General features: G+C 42.5%; 1 protein-coding gene across 7 annotated transcripts in view; it reads left to right on the forward strand.

Moving 5' to 3' along the window:
• Positions 1 to 17,759, forward strand: part of ATP2B4 (ATPase plasma membrane Ca2+ transporting 4) — a 103,328-nt gene that overhangs the window by 69,698 nt on the left and 15,871 nt on the right. For 6 of the 7 annotated variants that reach the window (XM_028530862.2, XM_036015270.1, XM_036015269.1 and 3 more), the window contains 10 exons: positions 424 to 638; positions 1,081 to 1,323; positions 1,916 to 2,157; positions 2,984 to 3,215; positions 4,129 to 4,308; positions 5,036 to 5,123; positions 5,860 to 5,966; positions 15,836 to 16,027; positions 16,479 to 16,692; positions 17,227 to 17,438. In XM_028530862.2, the coding sequence (XP_028386663.1) occupies positions 424 to 638; positions 1,081 to 1,323; positions 1,916 to 2,157; positions 2,984 to 3,215; positions 4,129 to 4,308; positions 5,036 to 5,123; positions 5,860 to 5,966; positions 15,836 to 16,027; positions 16,479 to 16,692; positions 17,227 to 17,438 (1,925 nt within the window). Of the gene's footprint in view, positions 1 to 423; positions 639 to 1,080; positions 1,324 to 1,915; positions 2,158 to 2,983; positions 3,216 to 4,128; positions 4,313 to 5,035; positions 5,124 to 5,859; positions 5,967 to 15,835; positions 16,028 to 16,478; positions 16,693 to 17,226; positions 17,439 to 17,759 lie in introns of all 7 variants that reach the window. The other variant, XM_036015266.1, reaches the window with a different exon arrangement.

The raw sequence follows: 17,759 nt of genomic DNA on the forward strand, positions 1-17,759 counted from the left end.
GGCTTCTATAGGAGAAGTCCACATTGATAAACTACTAGGAAACAGGCAAATATGGTCATTGCATTGTGAACTATGGAAAGAGGATAGATCTGAAATACAATCATAGAATACTATTGCAGAACACTAGACCAGCCAGCCTCCTTATTTATGCATGAGGAAACAGGCCTGGAGAGGGTCAAAAATTAGTAAGTAGTCCAAAGCCACAAGTCAACTTAGTGCAGTGCTAAAACTAGAACCTGTGTCTTTTCCCCAACACTATCATGTGCAAGCAACAAAGAATGGGTAGGGGATATTAGCATGACTTCCTGGAGGTAGTGGTTTTAAAAGTTGGTGGCAAAGGTGGCAACGTACGCTGATCCATCTCTGGCTGGGGATATAGGAGTACCCTAGAACCAGGGTTCATGTGACTTGTTTCCTGTTCAGGCCTGATCATGTCTGCTATCACCGTTCTCATCCTGATTCTGTACTTTGTGATTGACAACTTCGTGATAAGGCGTAAACCATGGCTAGCTGAGTGCACCCCCATCTACATCCAGTACTTTGTCAAGTTCTTCATCATCGGTGTCACTGTACTGGTGGTGGCTGTGCCAGAGGGGCTGCCACTGGCTGTCACCATTTCACTGGCCTACTCTGTGAAGGTGAGACTAGAACAATACTTTCTCCTCCCTTAGGACAGAGGTGGGATGGGGGAGTGCCATGAAGCTTTTAATGAAAGGACAGGCTGTCTATCCTCGGTGGACTGGGGACAATACTTTCTCCTCCTTTAGGACAGAGGTGGGATGGGGGAGTGCTATGAAGCTTTTAATAAAAGGACAGGCTGTCTACCCTCTGTGGACTCTGGATGGCACCTCATAAGAGCACAGATCCCTGGCCCTATGGAAGGACCATTGTGATAGTTACATCAGGGTTTAAATGACCCAGTAGAAGAATGTAAAGAGGATTCACAAGAACAGTATCCTGCATTTTTGTGTGGGACAAGAGATTGAAATGTGGAGAGAGGTTGGCTAGGAAATGGTCTTTGACCTATATTGGGGGAACTCATTTGGCCCCCTCTCAAGTTTTTTATCTTGTCCTCTATAGAAAATGATGAAAGACAATAACCTGGTACGGCACCTGGACGCTTGTGAGACAATGGGCAATGCCACAGCCATTTGCTCTGACAAGACAGGCACATTGACCATGAACCGCATGACTGTGGTACAAGCTTATATTGGAGATACCCATTACCATCAGCTCCCAAGTCCCGATGCCCTCGTGCCCGCAGTCCTGGACCTTATTGTCAATGGCATTTCTATCAACAGTGCCTATACCTCCAAGATCCTGGTAAGCTCTTCCTTTGCCTGGACACTTAGAATGGGCAGTTAGAGGGAACATTAATGCTCTCTGAGACAGTGCATCTTTTTTTGTTCATTCTGCTTGAACTGCCATTCCACATTACATTTCCCACTCTTAAGTGAACATGTTTAGGCTGAAACTAGGTAATAATCTAAGGGAGGGGTCTGGGGGGTGACAGTAGGAACCTATGGCTGTGAAACTACCCTCCAACTACCACATAAAGGCAGCTATCTCCAGGGAGAGAACTCATGCTGATAGCACCATTGGGCTTACTAGGAGTAAAAAAGAACTCACTTTCCAGAAACTGGAGAGGGTATTAGAATAAGATCTGCTTAGGGTGAGACACCAGCACCAATCCCAGGGCAAACTAAAAACCCTGAAAGCCCTGGATGGCTCAGGGACCACCATTGACCACTGTCTGCCTACCCTGAAAAAAAAAACAAATGCCACCCTCCCTGTGCATCCCCACCCCAGGCTCTGTGTATGTATGTGAAAGTTTTAAGGGGAATTCTTTCCTTCCTGAGTTCGCTCCCTAGGAAAAACATCTTATTCAATATTGTCTTGTCTGTTTTTCTCTCAGCCTCCAGAGAGAGAGGGAGGCCTGCCACGGCAGGTGGGCAACAAGACAGAGTGTGCCCTGTTGGGCCTTGTCACAGACCTGAAGCAGGACTACCATGCAGTGCGCAGTGAGGTGCCGGAGGAGAAGCTCTATAAGGTGTACACCTTCAACTCGGTGCGCAAGTCCATGAGCACGGTCATCCAGAAGCCCGGTGGTGGCTACCGCATGTACAGCAAGGGTGCCTCTGAGATCATTTTGCGCAAGTGAGCACTCCTTTCACCCTTCTTCCCTTCAAGATCCTCCCTCTGGAAAGTCTAGATCATACGCTCTATGCTGGACTCAACTGATGCACGAGCCTCCTGGTATCTGAGTGTTTACTTAGGCCAAGCATTGCTTTTAAGTGCATTAGGTGGCTCATTTTATTTAATTCTCAGAGTTCAGTGAGATAGATGCTATTACCATCTCTTTTTTTACAAATGATTTAAAAAGAATACAGTGAGTTAACTTGCTCAAGGTGATACAGCTAATAGTGGCACAGCCAGAATTCAGACCTAGGCCATGCAAACTCCCACTTCCTAATCTGAAAACAGATAGTAACACCCACCCATCCCACAGGGTTACTATAATTAAATGAGTCAATGTATGCAAACACCTTGTACATACCAAGTACTAGGAATGTGAGTTCTCTGTTCCCTTTTCCTTCTTATTCTCAATTCTAATCACAGGGAAGTTGCATAACCTAATCAAAGTGGCTAGACTACCCATGGGTCATTAACAGTTCTATAGATCTGTATGTGTATAGGGCCAGTAACTGAATTAACCAGTACCCCAGCTTGACTCTAGCCATCTTCTATCAATAAACACATTCTTGTTGAGCACACCGTATCCACTAAGCACTATGCCAGATACTGGGGACACAATCTACCTACCTGCCACTTGACCTTGGAAAATTGGACCCAGCAGGGTGATGGCTAGAGATTTCTGACCATGGAACAGTATTTTTAGAAGTAGTGCAGAGCTGCCGGAATGTCTACAAAAGACTGTAGGGGGTGGAAGGGAATGCTGCTTTCTGACTGTGCACCTCCCCAGGTGTAATCGAATCCTGGACAAGGAAGGAGAAGCAGTGCCATTCAAGAGTAAGGACCGAGATGAGATGGTGCGCACTGTCATTGAGCCCATGGCCTGTGAGGGACTCCGGACTATCTGCTTAGCCTATCGTGATTTCAATGATGTAGAGCCCCGGTGGGACAATGAGAATGAAATCCTCACTGAACTGACCTGTATCGCAGTGGTGGGCATTGAGGACCCTGTGCGCCCAGAGGTGAGGCTTTGGCTTGGATAAAGGGTAAGAACACATCAGTGGAAGTCTTCCAGCAGCCCCTGACCCACATGCAGGCCCAGTAGGACCTACTAGGAAACCTCCAGGAGTCATAGGAACCAGGATATTGGTTCTCCTTCTAGTTGTGACCCACACAAGTTACCTAACTGCTTCTCACAAGGATAGCTGTTTCTGTGCTTCCAGCTTCACAGAACTGCTGCAGATTGCTGCACTGATAGAAGGTACCATTCCCACGTTAATGCTGTGTACAGTGAGAAGCATACATTCTACTGGGCTTATCATCTGGCTCTTAAGAATAGTCAGGAGGCTGACATAATCACGGCACCAGCTTTGCTTCTAGCTGCCTTCTTTCAATTAACACATTTTTGTGGATTCCCCCACTCCCAGAATAGCCAAACACTCTTCTGGACACTAGAGCATTAAAAAAGTCTCTGCTTCTAAGAAGTTCAGACAGATGGACTGTTAACTGTCAAGGCCCAAAAGCAAGAAAGGGTGTCAAGTGTTTGGCGAAACTACAAAGGACTGATATGGTTGGAACGTGGGCCAAGGAGGGTGGAGAGTGGTAAAAACTTCTGTTAGAAAAGAAGGCAGTGGCCAAATCTCAAAAGTTCACATGCGTCCTGCTAAGGAGTCTAGACTATAAGTAGCAAAGTAAGCTTCACACCTGGCTCCTGAAGCCCATTTCCCCTTCAACTCAGGCTACAATGAGGCAAATTCCAATGTGAGTATTGTAGGTATAACAGAAGTGAGGTGGCACCGAGCAATGTAAAAATGACCTGTACCCCATGGCACTCTGCTAGGGTGCCTCTCCCACAGCAAAGGCACCACTGACCAGGTGCTACTTACCAGTGTCACCACCCCAGCTCCTCCTCTCCTCTTGCCTCACCCTCCACAGGTACCAGATGCTATCGCCAAATGCAAAAGAGCTGGCATTACTGTTAGAATGGTGACAGGAGACAACATCAACACAGCCCGGGCCATTGCCACCAAGTGTGGCATTGTGACACCTGGGGATGACTTCCTGTGCTTGGAAGGCAAAGAATTCAACCGACTCATCCGCAATGAGAAGGGCGAGGTGGGTCCTGGGTGAGAGGACCAGGGCCTCACTTGACAAAGGAAGGGCTGGGTCCAGTGTAAGTCATCTGAGACAAATGGGGAAAAGGGAGTGGTTTTTAAACTAAAATCTACTCATAGTGAAACATCCCTTCCACCAATGCTGCTCAGGTGGTAAAATTGAGAACTTTCTTAGCATGATCTTCATTCACAAGCTAGCCTTTGAGACAGTGTCACTAACTTTTCACATCTTTCTGGTTTTTTTTTTTTTTTTCCAGTCATGGGATGGTTTTGTACTGACTTCCCTTGGCCTCATTTCTCCTGTGTCACTGCCCTGTGACTAAAGGTGGCACAGGTTTGTAAGAGGATGTGGTCTACCTGTAGAGCAGACCAAAGCTTCCTGGTCTATCTAGAAATCAAACCTAAGACCGCAGAAGCATTGCTTTATCACCTGAGCTAACAGCTAACCCTGGCTTACCTCCTGGCAAGGGTCTAAGAAATAGGGGATCGGCTCCCAGGTAGGGAACTGGGAGGAGAGAGAACACAAGCAGGGCCTGAATGGTCACCATCAGTGAATCTGCCCTTGAAGACTGAGTCAGCTGCTGCCTCTGCACTGGAGACCAGGCTCACACTCCCCCTGGACCATGGAGTATCAGGTCTTCCAGCAGCTTGGAGTGTATGGAAAAGGAAGGTTTTCCTGGATGGCTGTTCTGAGCTTGACTGACCCGGGTATGGTCTGGTATTGGCAGGTAGAGCAAGAAAAGCTGGACAAGATTTGGCCTAAGCTTCGAGTCCTGGCACGATCTTCCCCTACTGACAAGCATACACTGGTGAAAGGTGAGGTCAGTTCCTGATTAGGTGACTGTGGTAGAGGAAGGCAGGCTGTGGCAGGGACAGATAAAAAATTTCAGCCAAAGCAACTTTCCTATCCTGAATAGGGAGGTTCTAGGAGAACTCTCTGGCTCATGGGGAGAATATGCAGTTGAGCAGACAGCTGAGCCCCTGGGGAAGTTGTATAGTAAAGTTGTTTTTAAACATTATCATACAGGTTGGGGCAAAAATAGGTTTACAGTCATTCATATAGAAAACAATACAATAATTAATAAATAATAATACAAAAATAAACTGTTTTGTCTACTCACAGTTGTGAACCTACTTTTGCTCCACCCTGTATCTTGTTTGCCAGTGATACTATGAACTATACAGGGCAGGTTAAACTATTTTCATTTTGCAAATGAGGACATCTGAGGCTGAAAAGACAAGTGACATGTCCAAATTGCCCACCTGGTAAGTGGAAGTGGTATAGTTTAACCCCAGATCTCTGCCTTCGAGTCATTTGGTGCTTTTGTACCACATAATAGCTGTCTCCGGGCACCAGGCAGACTTTCTTTACTCAGAGTACTACCCATAAAACAAGGCACTGCCCTTGGAGGATAGTATAGAACTTCCAGATAGGGGGAAAGAAGGCAATAGGAAGGCAGGTGATGACAGGGATCAGGGAAGAAGACCGGGGTTTGCCAAATAGCCTCAAGTGGCATGTATGGACTGACTGATGTGTGTCTGTTTGTCCCAGGCATCATTGATAGCACTGTTGGGGAGCAGCGCCAGGTGGTGGCTGTCACTGGTGATGGCACAAATGATGGGCCGGCCCTGAAGAAAGCGGATGTCGGTTTTGCCATGGTAAGCCTCTCGGCACAGTGTCTCTGTCCAACTGGAAGCTGCCTTCTCCATCAGGAAGCCAGACTGGCTTCCTGAACCTTCACATCCCATGTTGTACTCTTTTCTCTGACTCCATTTCTCCTACCTACCTAGTCAGTGCTAATGTGTATAAATGGGGAACCATCCAGTATGAAAAACAGACAGCACAGGCAGGGGAATCAGGAAGTATCATTACCCAGGAAAGCAAGACCAACTTAAATTTGCCCATGAACATGGTAATGTTATCTGCCTAGGTACACTGTAGACAATTCATGTTCCATTGGGAATATGTACTCTGTGGCCAGCACTGTTCATCACTCTGCTTCTTGTTTTCAAGGCTTGGAACATCAGAATCACTTGGAAAGTTCACTTAAAGTCACATATTCCAAGGTTCCACAGTTGGCTACCTTGATTCAGTGATGTCTGGGGTGGGTCCCAGAAATATTTGGGTCTTAACAGGCACACTTGTTGATTTTGATGTTCAGGGACATGTAGAAATCCCCAGATTACAAAGTACATCTTTACCCTCAAGTAGCTTATGACTATAAACCTCCCCAACATATTGAACTGTTCGTGATTTTTAAGCAGTGGAGATTCAAGAAGTAATCTGTCTTTAGGGTGCTCTGTTTAACAACCAAAAAATAAAAACACCCAGTGTTTATGCTAGGAAATTTCAAGAATATAGAAAAGTAGAAAGAAGTTTAATCAATCCATATGTACCTGTCACCCAGCATCAGCTATCAACATTTGGCTACTCTCGTTTCACTGCCCCTTCACTCCCTCCGCCCCCACCACTGCTGCATTTCCTCCATCTCAGGCTGAATTATTCTGAAACAAATCATGTCACTTCATCCAAAAAAAATGTCTGTATGTGTCTCGGAAAGTTAAATATGTATCAATAAAATATATTTAAAAGAATTCTCATACTTCATGTCATAAAAAATTGCTTTCTTAGTATCATCAAACATCGAATCAGTTCACATTTCCTCACTTGCTTCATAAATGTGGTTTTTAATAATTTGTCCAAATAAGATCCATACAGTACAATTATTTAATATGTTTCTTAAATATCTTTACAGCAGTAATTCTTAAAGTATACTCTTCCTTCCAGCTATACTTGGAAACCTATAGAAATACAGACTCTCGGGCCCCACCTCAGATCTAGTGAATCAGAAAGCTTAGAGTTGGGCCCAGCAGTCTGTTTCAATAGGACTTCTGTGATTCTGATATGTTTGAGAACCTCTGATCCTCAACTCTGTGTTGAGTCCCCAAGACCACCCTCGACATTTGTGGGCTCAGTAGAAGGACTCATGGGACCCATAGAGTATAGGTGTACTCATGGCTAAAGTTGAGTACATTGGTACAGTAAGGGTATAATAAGGGGGAAATTTACCGGCACAGTTTGGAGGGATCCACATGCAGGCCTCTTTATGTTCTCTCCCATGGTAAGGGGTCACACAGAGCATGCTCTCCCCCAGCAACCAAAATGCGGCAACACAGCCCATCAGAGATTTGTTACCCAAGGTATTTACTGGGGTTGCCCGTACAGGTCCTTCCTGCCTGGCACATACTGTGATTTTAGACTCCCAGAAGGAAAGCAGGTGTTCAGAAACCATATTGTTTGGGCACCGTCTAGGCACAGTGAACCACGAAAATTATATTTCAGTCAAGTTTTGACTGGGAGCATTCTGTGAACCAAGTTTCCAGATGCCAACTGAACAAACAGACCTTTCTAAGGATAGCAGTCTCGGGCCTGCTACATTAACTGTTTTCTGCACAGTCCCCTCCCATCTTTTTTTCCTAGCTATTTCGTTTTGAAGGAACCAGATTGTTTGTCTACATAGACTACCTCACAGCATGGGTTTTGTTGATTATAGCTCTGTAGTGTCCTTTAACATGTCCTTTTGTTCCTTGAATTTCCTATACACTAGTAATTAGTTGTACAAGCAGTCAGCTTCTAGCTCTGTAGGGGCTACGAAATGATGTTCTGGATTTTGTTTTTGTTTTTGTTTTTGTTTTTTTACTTATTAACTTGAATATTCTCTAAAAAGAAATGTCCTCTCCCCTCATCAATTCTTTGGTTACTCTGCAGTTCAGTTTCTACATGAAAGGTCAGGTTAAATGCTTGATTCTTTTCCTTTATTCACCAGTTTTCAAAATATTGAGTTGAAAACTCAAAAGGTGACCGATGAATTTTAGATCCCCCAAAGGTGACCGATGAATTTTTTTCTAAATATTATTATGAACTCTGAATTTAAGCATATAAAATATGCTTCAATCCACTGCCCATATTATTGTTTTGATGTTCACATTGGGCCATAATGAGCCTCCTCAACCCTGCTGAGTTCTTTTTTTTAAAACTATATTTTATTGATTGTGCTATTACCATTGTCCCATTTTTTTCTCCCCTTTATTTCCCTCCGCCCTGCATCTCCCCTCCCACCAACATTCTTCTTAGTTCATGTCCATGGGTCATACATATAAGTTCTTTGGCTTCTCCATTTCCAGTACTATTCTTAACCTCCCCCTGTCTATTTTCTACCTACCATTTATGCTTCTTATTCCCTGTACCTTTTCCCTCATCCTCTCCCCTCCCCCTCCCCAATGATAACCCTCCATGTGATCTCTATATCTGTGATTCTGTTCCTATTCTAGTTGTTTGCTTAGTTTGTTTTTTGTTTTTGTCCTTTAGATTCAGTTGTTGATAGTTGTGCTTTGTCATTTTACTGTTCATAGTTTTGATGTTCTTTTTTCTTAGATTAAATCCCTTTAACTTTTCATATAATAAGGGCTTAGTGATTATGAACTTTTTTAACTTGACCTTATCTGAGAAGCACTTTATCTGCCTTTCCATTCTAAATGATAGCTTTGCTGGATAGAGTCATCTTGAATGTCGGTCCTTGCCTTTCATGACTTGGAATACATCTTTCTAGCCCCTTCAGGCCTGTAAAGTTTCTTTTGAGAAATCAGCTGATAGTCTAATGGGCACTCCTTTATAGGTAACTCTCTCCTTTTGTCTTGCTGCTTTTAAGATTCTCTCCTTATCTTTCATCTTGGGTACTATAATTATGATGTGCCTTGGTGTGTGCTTCCTTGGGTCCAACTCCTTTGGGACTCTCTGAACTTCCTGGACTTCCTGGAAGTCTATTTCTTTTGCCAGATTGGGGAATTTCTCCTTCATTATTTGTTCAGATAAGTTTTACATTTCTTGCTCTTCCTCTTCTTCTTCTGGCACCCCTGTGATTCACATGTTGGAACATTTGAAGTTGTCCCAGAGGTTGCTAAGCCTCTCCCCATTTTTTTGAATTTTTGTTTCTACGTTATGTTCTGGTTGTATGTTTATTTCTTCTGCTCAAAATTGTTGATTTGAGTCCCAGTTTCTTTCCCTTCACTATTGGTTGTCTGTATATTTTTCTTCATTTCACTTTGCATAGCCTTTACTTTTTCCTCTATTTTTTTTGACCATACTAAACCATTTCTGTGAGCATCCTGATTACCAGTGTTTTTGAACTCTGCATCTGATAGGTTGGCTATCTCTTCATCACTTAGTTCTTTTTCTGGAGTTTTGATCTGTTCTCTTATTTGGGCCATTTTTCTTTGTCTCAGCACACCTGTCACATAATAAGGGGTGGAGGCTTAGATGTTCACCAGGACAGGAAAACCAAGGTTGATGCACTATGGCACTTTATGCGAGGAGGAGTCCAGCCGGCTTTCAGTCACTTCCCCCCTACCTACAAGCAAATTGGGCCCTTCTGGTGCTGATTCCTAGGTGGGTGGTTTTGTGTACATTCTAGGACCTTGTGAGCCTCTCCAATGAACTCTATTGTGAGGCTGGGAGTTTCTCCTATCACTGCAACCCATACAGGTTTTTACAGTCAGAGGTTTTGAGGCTTTATTTCCCCACATTGGAACCCTGAGTTGTGCAGTCTGTCTCGCTCCCCAGTTGCTCCTGTCAGTTTATCTGCACACGAATATGGGACCACCGGCCAGCAGCCTTGCCCACCCCGCTCCTCCACCTTGTGGTGCATCCTGCCCACTCGGCTGCCTGTCTCTGCCCTTCCTATGGGTCTGAATGAATGTTTCTTCTTTAACTCCTTGGTTGTTGGACTTCCATACGGTTTGATTTTCTGGCAGTGCTGGTACTTTTTGTTTTTAAATTTATTGTTGTCCTTTTTTTGGTTGTGCGAGGAGGCAAAATTTACCTACCTACACCTCCATCTTGGCTGGACCAGAGCCCTGCTGAATTCATTTGATACAAACTCAGCTGTCTCTAATAAGCTTCCTTGGTTTCCTATATGATAAGTTATTCCAGAATCATCATGTATATTTCTTGACCTAGACCTGGAATCATCCATTTCTCAAAGGAGTCTTGGTTCATTTTTGTGAGAAATGGTATTTAGAGATCACAATCTGAATATTGGGATGATCCATTCTACTGAGTAAATCATTGTTCCTAGACCTTATCACTGGTCAAAGCTAGGAAATATGTCTCACGTGTTTCTTTTGTGTTTCTGTTTTTAAAATAAAATACTTTGCCCTGACCAGTGTGGCTCATTTGGTTGGGCATCATCCCGTAAAGTGAAAGGTTGCCAGTTCAACTCCCGATCAGGGCACATGTCTTGGTTGTGGGTTTGGTCCCCAGTCGGGGTGCATGCAGGAGACAGCTGATCAGAGTTTCTCTCTCACATGGATGTTTCTCTCCCTCTCTTTCTTCCTCCCTTCCTCTCTCAGAAAAAAAAAAAAACCTTGAATAAATCTTTAAAAATAAAATAAAATTCTTCATGAATTCATATTGGTATTTGCAATTCAAATTTAGAGTTCTAGAACTTTAACTTCCTAATTTTAACTTTCCTTATTTAATATTTATATCTCTTAGGCTGAAAATTTTGATTCCTAAGGACATTAACATAATTATTTGCTTCATTTGCTAAAACATATATAATAGTCTCAAAAGAGCAACAATAATACTATTATTCTACTAAAAACAGTTAAAAGGTTTTTTTGTAGGTTTTTTTTTTTTGCCCCATAGGTATATCCTACTAAGGATGTGCCATCAACTTACTGTGTTTTTAAAAAGTCATTTGGGACTTTTCTTTGTGTGTTTGTGCTACCAACTGGTTATACCAGTTCACTTATGTCATGTTGCTTTCCAATTTAGAGATTGCTTTTTAAAATGAATTTTTTTTTTTTTTACTTTTTTTTTTTTTTATTTCAATCATTGTTCAAGTACAGTTTTCTGCCCCCTACTCCCGTTTCAGCCCCTCCACCCAACCCTCCCCCCTTCCCCCCATTACCCCCCACCCTTAGTTTTTGTCCATGTGTCCTCCAAATTTGTTCCTGTAATCCCTACCCATTCCCCCCTGAAATTCCCTCTTCTCTCCCCTCTGGCCACTGTCAGACTATCCCCTATTTCAGTGTCTTTGGTTATATTTTGCTAGTTTTTTGTTTTGTTTTGTTTTGTTGTTTAGATTCCTGTTAAAGGTGATATCATGTGGTATTTGTCTTTCACTGCCTGGCTTGTTTCACTTAGCATAATGCTTTCCAGCTCCATCCATGCTGTTGCAAAGGGTATGAGCTCCTTCTTTCTTTCTGCTGTATAGAATTCCATTGTGTAAATGTACCATAGTTTTTTGATCCATTCATTTACTGATGGGCATCTAGGTTGCTTCCAGCACCTAGCTATTGTAAATTGTGCTGCTATGAACATCGGGGTGCAAAGGTTCTTTTGTATTGGTGTTTTAGTGTTCTTAGGATAGAGTCCCAGCAATGGAATTGCTGGGTCAAAAGGCAGATCCATTTTTAGTTTTCTGAGGAAGTTCCAAACTGCTTTCCATAATGGTTGTACCAGTCTGCAGTCCCACCAACAGTGCACTAGGGACCCCGTTTCTCCACATCCTCTCCAACACTTGTTATTTGTTGCTTTGTTTATGATGGCCATTCTGACTGGTGTGAAGTGGTATCTCATTGTGGTTTTAATTTGCATCTCTCTGATGGCTAGCGATATTGAACATCGCTTCATGTGTCTTTGGATTTTCTGTATGTCCTCCTTGGAGAATTGTCTGTTCAAGTCCTTTGCCCATTTTTTAATTGGGTTACTTGTCTTCTTAGAGTGGAGTCGTGTAAGTTCTTTATATATTTTGGAGATTAAACCCTTGTCTGAGGTATCATTAGCAAATATGTTTTCCCATACAGTTGGCTCTCTTTTTATTTTGATACTGTTTTCCTTAGCTGTGCAAAAGCTTTTAATTTTGATGAGGTCCCATTTGTTTATTCTTTCCTTTATGTCCCTTGCTCTAGGAGACAAGTCAGTAAAAAAGTTTCTGCGTGAAATATCTGAGATTTTCCTACCTACGTTCTCTTCTAGGACTTTAATGGTGTCACGCTTTATATTTAAGTCTTTTATCCACCTTGAATCTATTTTTGTATAAGGTGTAAGTTGGTGCTCGAGTTTCATTTTTTTGCACGTAGCTGTCCAGTTCTCCCAACACCATTTGTTGAAGAGGCTATTTTTATTCCATTTTATGTTGCTGCTTCCTTTGTCAAATATTAATTGACCGTAGAGGCTTGGGTTTATTTCTGGGCTCTCTGTTCTGTTCCATTGGTCCATGTGCCTGTTTTTATGCCAGTACCAGGCTGTTTTGATTACAGTGGCCTTGTAGTATAGTTTAATGTCAGGTATTGTGATTCCTCCTACCTTACTCTTCTTTCTCAAAATTGCAGCAGCTATTCGGGGTCGTTTATGGTTCCATATAAATTGTTGAAGTGTTTGTTCTATGTCTGTGAAATATGCCATTGGTACTTTAATCGGTATTGCATTGAATGTGTAGATTGCTTTTGGTAGTATGGACATTTTAATGATATTAATTCTTCCAATCCATGAACACGGTATATGTTTCCATTTGTTTGTGTCCTCCTTGATTTCTCTCCTCAGTGTTATGTAGTTTTCTGAATACAGGTCTTTTACCTCTTTGGTTAGGTTTATTCCTAGGTATTTTATTTTCCTTTTTGCTATTTCAAATGGGATTTTTTTCTTGATTTCTGCTTCTGCTGTTTCATTGTTGGTGTACAGAAATGCCTTTGATTTCTGGATATTGACTTTGTATCCCGCTGTTTTACCAAATTCATTTATTAGGTCAAGCAGTTTTTTGGTGGAGTCTATAGGATTTTCTATGTACACTATCATGTCATCTGCAAACAGTGACAGTTTTGTTTCCTCCTTTCCGATTTGGATTCCTTTTATTTCTTTTTCTTGTCTGATTGCTGTGGCTAGAACCTCCAGTACTATATTGAATAGAAGTGGTGAAAGTGGACATCCTTGTCTTGTTCCTGTTCTTAGTGGAAAAGATTTTAATTTTTGCCCATTGAGTATAATGTTGGCTGTAGGTTTCTCATATATGGCCTTTATTATGTTGAGGAATGCTCCCTCTATTCCCACTTTACTGAGTATTTTTATCATAAATGGGTGCTGTACCTTATCAAATGCTTTTTCTGCATCTATCGATATGATCATGTGGTTTTTGTCTTTGCTTTTGTTTATGTGATGTATTACATTTACTGATTTGCGTATATTGTACCATCCTTGCATACCTGGAATGAATCCAACTTGGTCATGGTGTATGATCTTCTTAGTGTACTGTTGGATGCGGTTTGCCAGTATCTTGTTGAGGATTTTAGCGTCAATGTTCATCAGCGATATTGGCCTGTAGTTTTCTTTCTTTGTTGTGTCTTTATCTGGTTTTGGGATTAAGATGATGTTGGCCTCATAAAAAGAGTTTGGTAGTCTTCCATCTTTTTGGATTTTTTGAAATAGTCTGTGAAGGATAGGTGTTAGTTCTTCCTTAAATGCTTTGTAGAATTCTCCTGTGAAACCATCTGGTCCAGGGCTTTTGTGTGTTGGGAGTTTTTGGATTACTGCTTCGATTTCTTTGCTGTTATTGGTTTGTTGAGGCTTTCTGCTTCCATTTTATTGAGTTTTGGAAGGTTATATTTTTCTAGAAATTTGTCCATTTCATCTAGGTTTTCAAATTTCTTGGCATACAGCTCTTTGTAGTAATTTGTTACAATCCTTTGTATTTCTGTGGTATCTGTTGTAATCTCTCCTCTTTCATTTCTGATTGTGTTTATTTGGGTTTTCTCTCTTTTTTTCTTGATGAGTCTGCTTAAAGGCTTGTCGATTTTGTTTATCTTTTCAAAGAACCAACTCTTGGATTCATTGATTAAAATGAATTTTTATACTTGTATAAAGTAGTTATTTAGCTCTAAAGCCAAATATAGAAAACAAGATCCATTCATAGAAATCTAGCTTCTGTTTCCATCACCTCCACCCTATTGCCTCCCTTATAACCCCACAGGTAACTTATTTCTTTACTTTTTAGTTTACCCTTCTGTTTGCTCCTATAAAATAAATTAAATAAGTAATATATTTATATCTCACCCTCTTAGATAAGTGATACTTATCTATAGTCTGTCTGTTCTTACCTATACACATACTACGCACTCTTTTTTCCATCTTGTTTTCTTCACTTTACATAACTTGGAAATTATTTCATGGTAGTAGTGTACAGAGATATTCCTCCTTTCTTTTCCTCCTCTTTTTACAGTGCACAATACAGCATATGTGAATGTATTAGAGAACTTTTTGATGGGGCAACTGAATCATATAGTCTAACAAATATTAGTGCTATCTGGATAGGAAAGTAGTACTAGGAGGTAAAGAGAAACAGTACTATACTAATGCAAGCCAAATTAACAAATAAGCTCCCTTGTGGGTTACAGAAGCCCAAGACATGGAATAGAAATATGGGCTGAGGATGTTAGGGACAGCTTTGCAAAGTGAGTAGAGCTTAATTGAATAGAACATTACAGATAGGTAGGATTTAAGTAGACGGGTAAACAGGATGTTCCAGACTTGGGAAATGGTGTTAGTAGAAATCTGGGCTCTAGAAGTGAATGAGAGATTCGGGGAATTGTGAATAAACCAATGGGTATTGAGCAGAAAGCTATATGAGAGCGGGTTGGAAAATGAATCGAGGTACACTTATTGAGGGCTCTGACTGCCGGACCAGCAAGTTCACTGTTTCCAAAGCACGGATTTCAACCCCTGACATGTGTATTCAGAATCCTTCAGTAGTTTCCCAGTGGCAAGATTTTTGACAAGGATCATACTTCCGAGATGTGCACCAGGCTACTTCTCCTACTTAAAGTTGGGGGAAATGAGGACTTAAATGAGATACTGGCAGTGGCAAACAAAGTTTTAAAATTTGGAGGTAGAATCCCTGGCTGGTGTAGCTCAGTGGATTGAGCACGGGCTGTGAACCAAAGTGTCGCAGGTTCAATTCCCAGTCAGGGCACATGCCTGGGTTGCAGGCTATACCCCCAGCAATTCCACATTGATGTTTCTCTCTCTCTCTCTCTCTCTCTCTTTCTCCCTCCCTTCCCTCTCTAAAAATAAATAAAATTAAATCTTTTAAAAAAATTTGGAGGTAGAATAGATAGGACTTATTCCCTATCTTTTCATTTGTTTCTAAGGCTGGGGTATAGGAGGGAAGAGAGAAAGGAGTATCAAACATAACTGTAATTTGCAGTCTGGGTTCAAGGGTAAGGTGGTAGCATGAAGCCACAGCCCTCTTTTCTGTAAAATGACAGGGATACATTTTCCCTTCATTTTCTTTGGGAAAGAAAATAACTTAAAATACATGGTTTAGTCTTCAGTATTTGTGTGGTTAGTGAGCCCTCTAGTGTTCAGCCTAGTTTGGAAGCTCCTTGGAGGTCAACAGATGGCGTCTCAGTTCAGAATGCTGGGAAACTCTACTTTATCCAGTTCCTCAGTTTCCTTCCCCTTCTTACCTCAGGGTATTGCAGGCACAGATGTGGCCAAGGAGGCATCAGACATCATCCTAACAGATGACAACTTTACCAGCATTGTGAAGGCAGTGATGTGGGGACGAAATGTCTATGACAGCATCTCCAAGTTCCTGCAATTCCAGCTCACAGTCAATGTGGTGGCAGTGATCGTGGCCTTCACCGGAGCCTGCATCACTCAGGTGAAGGGATTGTGCATGGAGAGGGGCTGAAATGGAAGAGATAAGGCAAGGGCTAAGAAATGCGGAGAATGGGCAATAGTATGTCTACTGAGGAGTAAGGACAGTTTCCCAGTGCTGTTGGGGCAGGAGTTAGCTCTACTAGATCCACTCTCTTTATACGTTTAATTTAGCACTCACATCTCCACCACTGTGATGAGCACTTCACATATATTACCTCTGTTCCTCAAAAGCAACCTTGCAGCATATGTATTATCCTCACTTTACAAGTGAGGAACCTAAGGTTCAAAGAAATTAAGTATCTTTCTCAAGGTCACTCAGCTAATAAGTGTCCAGTCCCAAAATCTAGATGGATAACAGAAGCTATGCCATCTTGAGGACAAGGGTGAGGCTAATGAGTGAGGTGAGGTGGTTTCCAAGGAAAGCTGAAAAGACTGGTTCTTCTTCCCACCAGGACTCCCCATTGAAAGCTGTGCAGATGCTGTGGGTTAACCTAATCATGGACACGTTTGCCTCATTGGCCTTGGCCACAGAGCCTCCCACAGAGTCTCTATTAAAGCGTCGTCCCTATGGCCGAAATAAGCCTCTGATCTCACGGACTATGATGAAGAACATCTTGGGCCATGCGGTCTATCAGCTCATAGTCATCTTTTTCCTTGTCTTTGCCGGTGAGCTGAGGGTGGGGACTGGGTCAGGTGGTGGCTGGGGTGCTGAATGGTGATGGGACAGAGAATGGCCAAAGGACAGAAGTCAGGAAGGGAGCAAGCTAAGCACAGGACTAGTAGGAACAGCAGCTTCGCTCCCTGACTATGCCCTCTATTCTCACTGCAGGGCCTGTTATGCTAGGTTATATACTTCTGTTAAGAACTTCAGTTCTTATTGATTATAAAATGAAAGCTGGGGTGATGTAATAGTGACACTGAGATTCAAACCTATGTCTGCCTGACTCTGGTGCACGTAGTTTTACCACCATGCTGCACTACAGGAAAGCACATAGCAATGGAGCAAACTGAGAGGGTCAGATATGTTGAGCTCGGGGCTAACATTTAAAATATGTAATAATTAGCATAGCTCAGGTACTGACCAATTCGAATGGACACCAACCATCAGCAGCCAGTGTGGCCACACCAATGTGTTCTGACTCAACCTGAGTGCTCCTTGAGATCACACTTACCTTCCGGTGCTTCCCCTTTCTCCACCAGGTGAGAAATTCTTTGACATTGATAGTGGGAGGAATGCACCTCTACATTCCCCACCCAGCCAGCACTACACCATTATTTTCAACACTTTTGTGCTGATGCAGCTCTTCAATGAAATCAACTCACGCAAGATCCACGGAGAGAGGAATGTCTTTTCAGGCATCTTCCGCAACCTCATCTTTTGTTCTGTGGTTTTGGGCACATTCATCTGCCAGGTGAGATTCTAGCTTGAGCTGGGGTAGGAAGTCTGGTGTGATACAGGTCGGAAACTGGCAGCCAGGGTTTCCTAAGTACTAGGAAAAGGAGTGAGGAAGTCATGGGGAATCAGGCAGTGGAACTTCTGGGTCAAGTGCTCCAGTACAAGGCACATGTCAGTAGTGAATAAAATGAGACTTGTGGAATCCTCTCATTATCTTTCTAAACACAGAAATCTCTCAAAGTGACCACGAGGAGGGTCACTGTCTTCAGTCCCCTTTCCACACCTCCTGTGAGCAGGCATTATGTGTGCACGCACGTGCTATATGGTCTGTCTTGGG

The sequence above is a fragment of the Phyllostomus discolor genome, chromosome 14, assembly GCF_004126475.2.
Source record: "Phyllostomus discolor isolate MPI-MPIP mPhyDis1 chromosome 14, mPhyDis1.pri.v3, whole genome shotgun sequence".
Taxonomy (NCBI): domain Eukaryota; kingdom Metazoa; phylum Chordata; class Mammalia; order Chiroptera; family Phyllostomidae; genus Phyllostomus; species Phyllostomus discolor.